This window comes from Sesamum indicum, linkage group LG1 (assembly GCF_000512975.1).
Source record: "Sesamum indicum cultivar Zhongzhi No. 13 linkage group LG1, S_indicum_v1.0, whole genome shotgun sequence".
Taxonomy (NCBI): Eukaryota; Viridiplantae; Streptophyta; class Magnoliopsida; order Lamiales; family Pedaliaceae; genus Sesamum; species Sesamum indicum.
In genome coordinates this window covers 7,652,107-7,666,634 of record NC_026145.1, presented here as the reverse complement: position 1 = coordinate 7,666,634, position 14,528 = coordinate 7,652,107, and the positions used below count along the sequence as shown (strand labels likewise).

The following is a 14,528-nucleotide window of genomic DNA, read 5'->3' as shown; positions in this document are numbered from 1 at the left end:
AGGTGTAATTTTCATCTACTATTTTTACTGGTGAGAACATAGGTCAAATCAAATTTACGTCTCTAATCTTGACATCGTTTATCCCTTAGATTTTCCTGGAGATCGTCAGTTTCTGTTGAGTGCAATACCTGATCATCACTGGTAGGCAAGAAGGTAAAACAGATCAATGGAATTTTCATTCGAATTCCATTTAAATCTGCATTTCTTGGATTTTCTTTATATTTTGAATTTCCTTGTCCAGTAGTTGAATTATCCATATCCTTCTATATGACCCTTACAAGAGCCCAAGTTCACTCCCTGTTTTCACTTAGCATTTACACGGGTTTTCCTTTTTTTTTTTTATTTTTTATCCGGCTGAACGAGGCGTTGATAGTTTCTTTCTTGATTTCTTTTTGGTTTAGGCATCTGGGTAGCTTTTGTTTTGGTTAAAGACTCAAATCTTTAGGAAAAATCCAGTGTGTGTGTGTGTGTGTGTTTTAATAATGAAAAGATAGAAATTTTAAGGGTCTTAGAGATTTGATTGCAAATTGATCTTTTTCTTTCTCGATACTAGATTATTTAGGAATCAAGACTTGTGTGCTTGTAAGATGTCTCGATTGATTCTACCGTGCAAAGGTTCGGCCTTGTCAAAGACATGTCTCATGGGTTTGGTCTCCTCTACTCCTGTGATTACCCTCTCCCATGTTCTGGTCTTTTGGGTTTCCTGTTCTTGTTTCTTGCTTTAGAAAAAGTTATGTCAATAATATAGTTTTGCTTGGTCATAATGTTTTTGAGTATCCTTTATATTTGCTTAGAAGTTTGTTGCACATCAATCAGGGAGGTCGGTTTATTACCTTTTTCTTTGTAGGCTACGGATAAAAAATTTTGCCTCTCATTTCTGTGTTTTTTTGGCGCATTTTCCTTATCGTGGAAGTGTTTCTCCCTTTCTAGGACTTTTGGTAGCTGTATGGAAGTTGCACTATGTTCTTTTAGCTTACTAGAAATGCTAGTTTGTTTTGTGTGGGTAAGAGCGTGTGGTGCCTTTATAACCTTATAATACGCCTGACGCCATTTTTCAGCTTCGGGCAAGTTGTCGTGGTACGAGGCATTCAGTAAAGAACCTTTGTAGATACAGGCAACTCTTTTGTTCTGAGGTTTGCATGCGTTAGGCATTCTTCCCTCTGTATCCACTGACTGTCCTGTGCTTTTGCATACCTTTTCTTACTATGAAAATTTGGGGCATTAGCTCTCTAACATTTCTCAATCCACTGTTGCCACTAGATTACCAATTGGAGGAATCGTCAGTTGCCATATTACTCACTGCCCGTAAGCTCACTTTTTCTTCTGAGAGCTTATTAATGTTTTCGAATGTTGTCGCAGTGTCACTTTTTTATCCATTCATACATTTCTATATGTGATGTTTGGCTTTTGTAGAGGGCTACAAATATTGGCCGGAGGTTAATTTGCTCAGTGGCAACAGAACCAGTACCAAAGCAAGTTGAAGAATCTATTATGGATACACCAAAAGAAATCTTTCTGAAGGATTACAAGCAGCCTGATTACTTATTTGAGACAGTAATCCATCTGCATCTTTGATTTTGTTTTGTATCATTAGAGATTGATAATTGTACAGAACTTCTGTGATTTTGTTTCCACATCACTAATTAAAGAACATGATTTTGTCGTAGGTCCATTTGAAGTTTACACTGGGTGAGGAAAAAACAATCGTTTCTTCAAAAATTGTTGTCTACCCCGGACTTGAAGGTAACTTCTGATTCTTTTTTATCTTATATAAGTCTTATATCTGTTGGGGTCTATTTGGAATTGAGACATATTTGATCTTGAAACTATGAAATATGGGTTTGTTAGTAATGTGATCACTATGAATAGAATTTCAAAAATGTCTTGATTCCACCAAATATTAAGTCGCCACTTTTCATGGCCTGAGAAGGGGACTTTCATGGCCCACAACATTGTCGACCAGAATGTGTTCTGACATGCTAAAAAGTGAAAGAGATAATTATTATTCATTGAATGAACCCTGATTGGGTTCGGTTTCCTCTGATTCCACTGTTGGTATGCAACCTAATATTGGTGCATGACGCTTTATTGTAAAGTTGAATCTTGTGAAAGATCCAAAATCTGGTTTTGCACTCAATATAAAACTGTTGTAGTTGGATGGTATGTATTCCAAGTGTTTACCATTTATAGTTCTGCACTCAATGTGAAACTGTTGTGGTTGAATGGTATATATTCCAAGTTTTTACCATTTATATCACACACAGATTATGCATCTCCTAAATCTTTATTCAATTAATTGCTGGCAACGGATTGTCTTAACTTCTAAAATATTTTGAAAATTTTTGACAACTAACTTCCAGATTTACCAATTTTCATTAACAGGCTCCTCTTCACCTCTGGTCTTGGATGGGGTTGATCTGAAACTGATTTCATTAAAGGTTGATGGCAAGGAACCAAAGGTATGTCGTATGTGGTATATACCTTTGCTTCCTAAAGCTTGTGCAAGTTAGCTTTTAATAGATAAAGTCCTGGCCAGTTTCAATAAGTGCTATAATTGTTACAAGTGATTAATCACAAGAATTTTTTATGCTGATTTATCTACATGACTCCCTGTGGCCTGAAATTATTTGTTGCAGGAGGATGATTTTTGTGTAGACTCACGCCACCTTACTCTTTATTCGCCTCCTAGTGGTAAATTTACTTTGGATATTGTCACTGAGATCTACCCACAGAAGAACACGTCTTTGGAGGTCCTGCCTAAATTTACATTGAATTCTCATCAATTAGAATATATGGTCATGTGCACCTGTGGGCATACATATATAGTTGCTTTCAGTTTTTCATTCTAGTTTTTGATGGATAATACTTGTGCAGGGCCTCTACAAATCATCAGGGAACTTCTGCACACAATGTGAAGCAGAGGGTTTTCGGAAAATTACATTCTATCAGGTATGTGTTTGATGTTGGTGTAACTTTGGGTCTATCTAGTTTCCTTAGAGCTTGCAACTAATATGATACTACATCATTAGGATCGTCCTGATATCATGGCAAAGTACACTTGTCATATTGAAGCTGACAAGTCACTGTACCCTGTGCTGTTGTCTAATGGAAATCTTATAGAGCAAGGAGAAATGGAGGTGCAGTTTTCTCTATTTGTACTTGAAAATGCTTTTTGGTCATGGAAAGTTTGATCTATCTTAATCTTTTAATGCATCAATGCAGGGCAACAAGCATTATGCCATATGGGAGGATCCTTTTGTGAAACCAAGCTATCTTTTTGCATTAGTTGCTGGACAGTTGGAGAGCAGGGATGATACTTTTATAACTCGTTCAGGCCGAAAGGTCTCTCTTAGAATCTGGACCCCGGCCCAAGATCTGCCTAAGACAGTCCATGCCATGTATTCTTTAAAAGCTGCTATGAAATGGGATGAAGATGTAAAAGATCTCTACTTATCTAGTTTTTGTTGAGATTTCTCATTGCCCATAATAATGAATTCTATGATTTATTTCTTTCCCTTTTGCGCTTCAATTAGGTTTTCGGGCTTGAATATGACCTGGATCTCTTTAATATTGTAGCTGTTCCAGATTTTAACATGTTAGTTCATCTCTTTGCTGAAGACTCATTTTGATGTTTTTGGATATATATATATTTTACATTACTAAAGATTTTCTATTTTTTCTGATTGACAGGGGTGCCATGGAAAATAAGAGTTTGAATGTATGCTGGATGCTACACATCATTTCATAATTTCATATCATATAGTATCACATCATCATGTAATGTCATATCACTCGTATCATTCTTATATGTTGTTATCATGTTTTTGCAGATTTTTAATTCCAAACTTGTCTTGGCATCTCCTGAAACTGCAACTGATGCAGATTATGCTGCAATTTTGGGTGTGATTGGGCATGAGGTCTGTCATATTTGCAAGAGTGTTACAATCGAAATTTTTCTTGAATTTGGCAATCTCCTCTAGAACATTCTTTATTAATATTAATTGCATGTCTTATCTGCAGTATTTTCACAACTGGACAGGAAATAGGTAAGCTTATGTTTCCTTTAGGCTATTTGAAATGAGTGACAGCTAAGAGCTTCTATGCTTTATAAAATTTTTTTAGAAGTTGGCACTTGGCTGAAAGTACAAATATTTGCTAACTTGAACCACACTGAATGACATCATATTGAAATTTTTTTGCTAATCTACTATAATAAATGAGATATATTAATTTAACCGAATACATGGCCGTAATGGATTTTGATCTTATATTGTTGTATTATAGTATAAGTTTTTGAATTGTTATATAAGCCAAAGCGTAAGTTGACATTCAATCAAATTCCAGAGTCACATGCCGAGATTGGTTCCAGCTTAGCTTAAAGGAAGGTCTCACAGTTTTCCGGGATCAGGTTAGGATGCATATCATGATGAGAAAGCATTTTAAGATCTTTTTGTTATCTTTTCCCGGGAAACATTTATTGGTGGCCACATGTGTAGGAATTTTCATCTGATATGGGAAGCCGTACTGTGAAAAGGATAGCTGATGTTTCAACACTTCGAACTTATCAGTTTCCTCAGGTGTGGAAAGCAATCTGGTTGAATTTGCAAACCATTAGATGTTAATTTGAGTTATATGTATGTTTGTATGATTCTATTAGGCGCTGTGATCTGGATAGTTTCTCTCTGACATTATGATCTTTAGCTGTCCTTCCCTTGTATTCACAAACCTTTATCTTCATTTTCCAGGATGCTGGTCCGATGGCTCACCCTGTCCGACCCCACTCTTACATTAAGGTGTGAAATGCCCCTTTTCTGTTCATCCAAAACCTTCCTGTTGTATTTTGTGATTTGACTGAAGCATGTGCTAGCCTGTTTGTTCGCAAATTACTGACATTTCTTTTTCATTTTTCCCTTGGTAGATGGATAACTTCTACACAGGCAAGTGCATTCTTCCATTTCTTAATGGAAATTATTCTCTTTCATGCAATATTTGCAATTTTCAATTCATAATTTGTTGTTCATTGAGTTCTGATTTATGGTCATTTTTTCTGTCCCATCCACTGATGCACTGGATTTGATGGTTGGCCTTGCACGATAACTTGCAGTAACGGTATGCCTATAGCACTTTCATCATCTTGTTGCACTTCACTTTGTTCTCTGCATTCAGATAAATGACTAACTGCTCTTTTGTCTTCGTGTTTCATTTTGTTACTGACAGGTGTATGAAAAGGTTGGTCTTTTTCTTTATCCATAGTTTGTTTCAGCGTTGAGGATTTCACCTGTGTGTGGACTTTTTTTTTTAATGAACTTTCAGCTGCCAGAGGTACTAAAATGATGCAATACAATATCAGTCATCATCTAATCTCATCTTTTTGAACAGGGAGCTGAAGTGGTGAGAATGTACAAAACTTTGCTGGGTGCCTCAGGATTTAGGAAGGTCAGGAATAAAATCAATATCTGATCCTATACTCCATATGTTTCTCTTGGTGGTTGCCTCCACTGCATAATATCCGCATAATCCATAGATCTTATGTGTGTCTTTACCTTTTAGGGCATGGATCTATATTTTGAAAGGCACGATGGGCAAGCTGTGACCTGCGAAGACTTTTTCGCTGCCATGAGAGATGCAAATGGTGCCGATATGTCCAACTTCTTGTTATGGTATGGTGTCGAAGGCTCAAAGCTGCTTTTACTTTTTACAAACACTTGTCTTTGGTGTAAAAGTTTTTCCCTGTATGAATAATGTAGGTACTCACAAGCTGGGACACCTCGTCTGAATGTTGTTTCTGCCTATGATGCTCAAGCCAAGACATTTTCTCTCAAGTTTAGGTAAGTTTTTGTCTTGTCATTTTTCCCTGACAAGGTTATTTTGCTAATGAATGAATGAGTCAACATGATTTGCTTGCAGTCAAGAGGTACCCCCCAGCCCAGGACAGCTGGTCAAAGAGCCCATGTTCATTCCTGTAGCTTTGGGCCTGCTTGGCTCCAACGGTAAGGACATGCCTCTATCCTCAGTTTACCACGATGGAAAATTGGAGAGTATTGCAATCAATGGTCAGCCTGTGCACACAACAGTTCTCAGAGTAACAAAGGTTAGTTCATAACTGTTGTTTTACTTGATCTCGTGGAACTCTTTCTGGGATTATTGATGTTTTGAGTTTAGATGCTAGAAATTAGTTAATTTTATTTTGGGTTCGCTCGTGGCAAGAGAGGCTGTGGTCGCTGATTTTGCACAATGTGATGAAACTTTTTGTTCTGAAACGGCACTATAGTTGGAGGATTGACCTACAGTTGGTCTTCTTAGTGCAACCTTTTCCCAATAGAATTCTTGTGAAATGATATAGGAAAAAGTAGAGGCACCGTAGAAGAGATACTGCTAGATGTACTTTTGGGGTGATTAATTATAGATCTATCGGTCTCCTCATTCAGTGCAGTTTTCTCCTTACAGGTTTTCTTCATATGTTGGAATTCTAGAAATAATGCTTTTCTGGTTGAAGTTTGAACTATTCCCTGTTTGAAATCATAGCACCCTAAATAAAAGGTTTTTATTCTGCCACGATTTTGATTGATCTGTTAATTGTTTGTTTTGAGCAGAAAGAAGAAGAATTTGTGTTCACCGACATCCCAGAACGCCCAGTACCATCCATACTAAGGGGTTACAGTGCTCCTGTTCGGATGGATTCTGATCTCACTGATGCCGATCTATATTTCCTCCTTGCTAATGATTCTGATGAGTTCAATCGGTATGTAATTTTGCAAATTTAAATCTACTTGTGGAGCATTAAGAGAATCATCTGAAGCATCATTGTTGCTACCGTAGTTGGGAGGCTGGGCAGGTGTTGGCAAGAAAACTGATGCTCAGCTTAGTGGCGGATTTTCAACAAAACAAGCCGTTGACTCTCAACTCACAGTTCCTTCATGGAATCAGAAGCATACTTTGTGACCTGAGCTTGGATAAGGCATGCATAAATCTGTCTCGTGGTTTCTTTACTGACGAAGGAAGTATATTCATCATTTTCTCTAAATGTTTTGTGTTGTTCAGGAATTCATTGGAAAGGCCATCACGCTGCCTACTGAAGCAGAAATCATGGACATTATGGAAGTTGCTGACCCTGACGCTGTCCATGCAGTTAGAACTTTCATCAGAAAGGAGCTTGCCTCTGGATTGAAACAAGAATTACTTGACACAGTATGCATGTTTATGCTGATACCCACAGAAATAACTTTTTCCTTGTTTGTATTTCCGGGGAACCAACTATTTGTCCTCTGCGTGCGTCACAGGTGAAAAGCAACAGGAGCTCCGAGGAATATGTGTTCAACCATCTAAATATGGCGAGGCGTGCGCTAAAAAATATCGCCCTAGGTAAGCCTTATCAGGGCTTTTTCTCACTTGCCCGCCTGCACCCCTAAATTTTTCTGACTTCATTTGATTGCTTCTGTGATTACTGCTTGTCTGCAGCATATCTTGGCTCACTTGATGATCCAGAGATTACTGAGCTCGCCTTGCATGAATATAGCACCGCCACAAATATGACTGACCAATTTGCAGCACTGGTGGCTCTTGATCAGAAACCTGGTAAAACTCGGGATGACATTTTGGCCGATTTCTATAACAAGTGGCAGCATGATTTCTTGGTATGTTCATCACATCCAACATGTCTTGTTTCATTTTCTAAAATTTTCTGGTCTTAAACAGAATAGACAGAAAAAATCGCAACATCTAATGCCCGGTTGAATGCTGTCTAGTCTAATGTGATTAGGCAAATTTCAGTTAAAATGTTAGTGATTTTGTCAGAAATTACGGAGATTGGTAAGGTTCACACGATACAGTAGGAACGTATATGGTGAGAGAAACACTGTTATGGATGAGATCTCATCCTGGTTAAGATGGCAAATTGGAAAATTATCCTTTCATATGATGTCAAGTGATCAGTTTGAAAATTCTCCTTGTTCAGGTCGTGAACAAGTGGTTAGCACTACAAGCCATGGCAGATATCCCTGGAAACGTTGAGAATGTGCGTAAACTCCTTGACCATCCAGCCTTTGACCTGCGTAATCCCAACAAGGTTGGTGCCCAATCCAAACACATCCCTTCGACCACAAAGATCTTATTTAGGTCAAAATGTAACGTCGATTTGGATGCCGTGCAGGTTTATGCACTGGTCGGAGGATTCTGTAGATCTCCGGTCAACTTCCATGCCAAAGATGGGTCCGGCTACAAGTTCTTGGGCGAAATGGTGGTGCAGCTTGACAAGCTGAATCCTCAGGTCTCGCCAAAACGAAGTTTCTCCACTGACTAGTCTCTTATTTGCTTTTGTCTCCTATTTATTTCTTCTAAAACTTTCACAAATTGTATTATCTCCTCTACAGGTGGCTTCACGCATGGTATCCTCCTTCTCTAGGTGGAAACGCTACGATGAAACCCGACAAAATCTTGCAAAGGTGATAATATGCTCTATTCTGTTTGATGTTTTCTGGATGCGGCCTGAGATCTATAACTGTGGTTCTGCTGTTGTATTATACTAAATTTGATGTTCGTTGAATTGTTGCAGGCTCAGCTGGAAATGATACTGGCTGCAAACGGGCTCTCAGAAAATGTGTTTGAGATCGCATCAAAGAGTCTTTCTGCTTGAGTTTGTTCTTAGTTTATCAGGAAAACGTAGAAGAAGAAACTGCTATATTCCTCCAGGAAAAATGTGGTTTCCGGGAAGAACATGCTTTACTGCTTATATATATGTTCGTATAGTTGCTCAGGAAAACGTCCAAACTCCCATATTGCTCCAGGAAAAAAACGTGTTATCTGCAAAGAACACGTTTTTACTGCATATACATATATATGTTATAGTGCTGCATCTGCAATTGTGGCTGAATTCAGATTTCATATAGACTATTTATGCTGTTAATGAAGTCCATCAACGATCCAACCTCTTCTCTTTGTCAATTCTTTGATGTTAAATTGGCAACTTTGATCTACTTTATCATAAATGCCGAGGGGCGAATGGGTGTCGTGATTTTTGGGGAATGTATCTGTAATTTTTTAAAAAGTAAGGATGGTTTGTCTAAATAATGTTGATGTTCTCGAAGATGGTGGATGTGTAATTCTTTAAAAGATAGGGATGATTTGCGTAAATGAAATAGACTTTAGGTCAGGGATGATTAAAACTACATAGAAAATTATTTAGAACAATCTTGAAAAATCACGTATCTTTATTAGTGTGCCACAAATTACTAATGGTTTCTTGTTATCGAGTATTTCTATTAGAGAAATTTCGTGATACGGTGAAAAAGCCGATTGAGAAGGATGAGATTGGTTTGGATCGTTACGATAAGTGAATAATTTTTATTATTAATGGTAGGGATAAGTTGTAAGCAAAGTTACATGTTTAGTTGCAGTGATAGTTGAGAGTGATTGAAAATAAAAATAAAATTAAAATTTGTAAATAAAAGTTGCACTATTTAGTAAATATAAATAATTATCATAATTCCACAAAATTAAGCTATTTTTGTTTTTTATTTTTAAAAAAAGAAAACCACATGAGTTGTCAAAAGAAGATGCCAATTTTTCCTCCCATTGACTATAAAGGAGACATGTTTACATACCATATTGTTAAATAAGATGAAAAGTCAAAATATAAATAGTTTACATTGAGGTGTTATTATTGTAGAAATTAATCGAAATAAATGTTGTGATGGAACAGCTTAATTTGGTCCTAAGTAGCTGCACTTTTTTCTTTTAAATACATTTTTATAGAAAAATTATCTTTGAAAATTATCGTTTAAGACTAATTCAACTGAACTGAATTAATACGTCACGTATTAATTATAAATGAAGGTGTCTGATTATTATTATTATTATTATTATTATTATTATTATTATTTTTGTTCCGTCAAGGCTTGACAGCCTTGTTTATATATATATATATTATAATTATTTAATTTATAATTTATATATTTTAGATATAATTAATATTAAAAATTATTATATAATTATAATAAATAAAAATATTACTTATGATTTTAATATAAATAGCGATAAATAAATAATTGATATACAAAATAATAGCTCAATTAAATAATACATTAATATAACAATGAGAATCAAATCACAATAAGTTATATAAAGTGGGATATTTAATTATATTATAATATTTATATTCATTGTAATATTTGTACAAATGAATTATAATTAGAAAAATATGTAAATTTATAGTCAAATAACTATAACATATAATATTAATAATAATATATATAATATTTTAAAAAAGTCACGATGATGTGTATGGCCCAAAAGCATTTTGGCCTAAGAAGAGATCTAAAGCCCAAATTAGGTCCATCAGCCCATGATGAGGATAACTCATTGAAACATTATCAGGTCCAATCTAAAAGGGAAGCCTAGTGCACTAAGCAATCCCAGTTCGGCCCAAAAAGGAGGCCTAGTACAAGGCCTGTCGGATCTCAAACCTACCTTCCAAGCCCAACCTAGGAGAAGGGAGGCGCCCCCAATAAGGTGGACTTCTTCACCTAGAAGGATGAGTCTTCATATCAAAGGAGTCCTCCTCCAATCAAAGACGTGTTGCTCAAGTTAAGGAGGAGATAAGATCGTGCCTTATCCACAAATTTCGCCCTTTTTCTCGAAAATGCAGCTCACGACAGAGTTCCTGCGAATAGGACTCTTTTTCTATAAATACAGGTGGCACTCCTTAATGGAAGGCCTAAAGAATATGGAACTATATCGCTATTTTTTTGCAACTCTCAACTCGTGCTCTAAGCCATACTGTGCTTACGCAATTCTTACTTTTATCTCAATTTCTCAATACGATTTATTTCTATATTTATTTATTCCTAAATTCGAAATTAATTTGAATGTCAGAGTGCTAATACTTTATTTCGCAGGTGCTATTTCTTAAGTTCTTTTGTTCCATTAGCCCAAATTCATCGTCAAGATCCAAAGATATTGGACCTATGCTAAAATTATAATATCATACATAACAAAGATAATTAACTTATATCAATGTATCAGTATGGGGTCGCATATCATAAATAATATTTTAAACCGCCGCAAAAACATTTACATTATATAATATATTAACTTGTAATATCTCATTGATTGATAGTGACACTTTTCAAGTCTTATTAGTGAATCAGTTAAAATTTTTAAATTTTATTATCAACAATCAATATAATAATATATACAATATTAAAAAATAATTAAAATGTATAATATATAATATAATAATTTAATAATATAATTTTAACTAATTGGGGAGATTACAAATTAATCAAAAGTAATTAATTTTCTCAATTTGATTCAGATTGCTTTGATATTAATTTATTAATTGTCACAATTTATCTTATATTTCCACTTATGAAGGAATACAGTTCAAGAATTTAAGGAGGATATATAAAATTTTATAATTTCCATGTAAATATGTGTACGGGGTTTATACTTAAAGTATAAGTTCAATATTATAGGTTATAAATAAAATTATTATTATTATTATAATATAGTAATGAAATAAATAAATATATTTTTTTACATGTATAGTGTGTGTATATATTAAACAAAAAATGTGAGCAAATTTAAAATAAAAATACAATTAAAATTTAATTTTTTAGAATGCCCCTCATTTAAAACATTTTAATGAATTTTAATTTAATTGGCGAAATTAACGTTTCATGGCTATAAAATTATGATTGAATTCTTGACTGTTAAAATTGTCGGTGCTTTAAATCTCGACATGATCGCAATGAATTTATTGAAAGAAAAGAACAATTAAATTTATCCTCCTGATCTATAGTCTGTTTACACAAAATCTCTTTTGCCTTCTGCATGATTATAGAAATTACTCATGACAATTAAACGTAGGGAGTTTATGTAATTATATCAATATTTTTTTAAAATTGTACGTATTATTTTTCTAAAAATATAAATAATATTAATATTTCTAATATGTGTGTATATAATTATTAAAAAAATAAAAATTATTGGCAAAGACCAAAGATTATAAGGTTATATACAATAATTCTAAAGAAACAAATATATATATATATATATATATATATATGGCGAATAGCGATTTATTCCTATGTGATATTGAAAATGAGCACATCATCCCCCTATGAAAAAAATATAGCAATTCATCCCTTATACTTTTTAGAATGAAGCAATTTACCTCCTTATACAGGAAGGTAAATTGTTTAATTTTAAAAATCATAGGGACATAAATTATTGTATTTTATAAAATATAAGAAGGTAAATCATTATTTATTTTTTTTTTATAAAAGAGTAATTTGCTTATTTATGATACGATAAGGAGTTGTTTGTTATTTTTCATATATATATATAATATGTCTTGATGATTGTCTTACTAGGCTTGATATTATTAAATTCCGGAATGAACTGAGATTGGGCAACACGAGTAAGCCTAGAGAGAGGCTACAACTCCGTTTGGAGTTCCCCAAAAGTCGGCCAAAAGTTTGCAATCAAATAGGTAAAAGTGGAAGTCATAAAACGCACTTTTTCCGAATACCAAACACTACAGTTGGAATCATTTCTACTCACGTTCGTTTTTTAAGAGTAAATTACAACGTGCTTTCTTGATACGTATATTTTTAATAATTATATATAATTTAACATAATTTAAAAAATTATAATTTTTTTTAAATTAACAATCATCTAATAAATACTCTGTCGTGACTGTTCGTTAATTAACGAAAATGGACATTAATTCTAGGGTAGATTACATTAAAACCCTTGAGGTTAGACAGAAAACACACAAATACCTCTTATTATTATTTTTTATAAAATTACAAATAAATCTCTTGAGGTTATAACTATAAATTATACCTCCTCTTCAAAAGCAAAATTTACACAAACATTCTATGGAAAATATTGTAGCAATACCCCGTAGAGGGTATAGTTGTAATTTGGGATGTGTATATAATTTAGCGTAATTTCAACAAGTGTTAATGTAATTTACCCGTAATTTTATTAAAATAGCATCACTAAAATTGAGTTAGTCCACGAAAAGCATTTTCAGCTTTTACTATATTTGAAATTTTGTGTTCATTCCCATACATATTAGATACTTAAACAATCAATGCACGTATTGATTCTGTCGGTACGACTTTAGTGTATAATCAACATAAGCTTTAGTCGTATCAGGGTAGCACCATTCAAGTCGAGTGTAGTCCGCAAAACCACTTGTACTTCCCTTACGACATGTTTGGAGTTTGTGTTTTCTTGCAAATTTTATCAGACTTTTGGACAGTCAGTACAAATATTGGTTATTTTTAGTATATCACCAATTAAAATTGAGCATAATTAAAAAAATATGATAAGACTTCATAAATAAATTGAGAGTTACTCGAAATTTAGTCCATCGTAACTTATAATGATTATCAATCACAAAATTTAATAAATATTAGCAATCAAAATACGTTCGGTATATATCTGTAATTTAAATTTTTATTGTATAGGTTTAAATAAACAAAACAATAAAGATAAAATGAATAATTGATCAAAATTGATGAAATCTTCCAACCTTAAATATATGTGAGTTGAAAATTAGGAATATATTAAATAATAATTATTTTTAAGAAAATATTAAAATAAGAATATTCTAGAAAGTTCATATTTTTGTGTATAGAAATAATAACTTTGAGATATTAAATTTTAATATTCTATAATTTTATAAATAAACAGAGTATCTCCTTATAAAAAAGTAATAGCAATTTATTCCCTGTATTTAAGAAGGTAAATTGTTTCATTTTAAAAAAATATAAAAAAATAAATTATTATATTTTTTAAAAATACTAAAATAATAAAATATTATTATTTTTTATATAAATAATAATATATTCAATTACAATATCATAAGGAGTTTGTTTGTATTTTGTTTTTTTTTTTTTTTTTAATGGTATAGATATAGATAGATATAGGAAATGGTAGACTTGGTAGTTGTTACGCGTTGGAGAGATGAACCAACCGTGCAAGTTAGTCCGGGTGGCGGGTAAAGGGGGAGAATTTTCACGGTGGGCCCAAACCTACGCGGGGGTGCGCACGAAAAGCCATGTTGTAGAAACGGATGTCCACACGTGCGCACATTGATTCATAACCAAAAAGGTTCCCCCTCCCTCGGTAATTACTTCCACTAATGGCCCGCTTTTATTCCGAAAGTACTAAACTACCCTTGGGACTCCTTCAATCAACTTCTATTTTCACTTTCGCATTTATTATTATTATTATTATTTCAATTAATTACTAAAAACACGTTTTCTTTTTCCATTAAAATATCATTACTTTCCATTTTATAGTTATAATAATCACTTTATTTGAAATAAATCTCATATTATTAAATAATAATAATTCATCTTTATATTGTCTTAGTAACACAAAAACTACAAGCCCTTTTTGGTAATTTCAGCTCCTTAATCAAATTAATTAATTGAAATATATAAACCCCACTCCCATAATGATCACAATTATATAAACTAATCGCTTTTCAGTCTTGGGCGTGTTTGACCTCC

At 33.6% G+C, this 14,528-nt stretch overlaps 1 protein-coding gene across 3 annotated transcripts; it reads left to right on the top strand.

The window, feature by feature from the left end:
• On the top strand, positions 1–8,928 carry LOC105158003 (puromycin-sensitive aminopeptidase). Of its 3 annotated transcripts, none has more exons than XM_020693391.1 (33): positions 1–153; positions 1,059–1,133; positions 1,261–1,305; positions 1,414–1,554; positions 1,668–1,743; positions 2,383–2,459; positions 2,637–2,750; positions 2,875–2,949; positions 3,030–3,137; positions 3,223–3,435; positions 3,534–3,595; positions 3,691–3,718; positions 3,831–3,917; positions 4,021–4,046; positions 4,345–4,408; positions 4,497–4,577; positions 4,746–4,793; positions 4,919–4,937; positions 5,105–5,109; positions 5,218–5,229; positions 5,380–5,436; positions 5,551–5,660; positions 5,748–5,828; positions 5,908–6,091; positions 6,594–6,742; positions 6,820–6,958; positions 7,042–7,188; positions 7,281–7,362; positions 7,459–7,634; positions 7,955–8,065; positions 8,150–8,266; positions 8,370–8,441; positions 8,552–8,928. In XM_020693391.1, the coding sequence occupies exons 4-33, from the start codon at positions 1,492–1,494 to the stop codon at positions 8,630–8,632; spliced, it is 2,664 nt and encodes an 887-aa protein (XP_020549050.1). In that variant the 5' UTR covers positions 1–153; positions 1,059–1,133; positions 1,261–1,305; positions 1,414–1,491; the 3' UTR covers positions 8,633–8,928. The 3 variants fall into 3 exon arrangements, with proteins under 3 accessions (XP_020549050.1, XP_011072905.1, XP_020549046.1); XM_020693387.1 differs by lacking the exon at positions 1–153 and adding an exon at positions 554–665; XM_011074603.2 differs by lacking the exon at positions 1,059–1,133 and having other exon boundaries at positions 9–153.

What these genes read in the sequence shown, in the direction of transcription:
- LOC105158003 (XM_020693387.1), top strand. Translation starts at nt 588, where the DNA reads ATGTCTCGATTGATTCTACCGTGCAAAGGTTCGGCCTTGTCAAAGACA. An exon ending in GTTTGGTCTCCTCTACTCCT is followed by an intron (nt 666 to 1,058) that starts GTGATTACCCTC and finishes GCCATTTTTCAG; the next exon opens with CTTCGGGCAAGTTGTCGTGG. An exon ending in ACATTTTCTCTCAAGTTTAG is followed by an intron (nt 5,829 to 5,907) that starts GTAAGTTTTTGT and finishes ATTTGCTTGCAG; the next exon opens with TCAAGAGGTACCCCCCAGCC.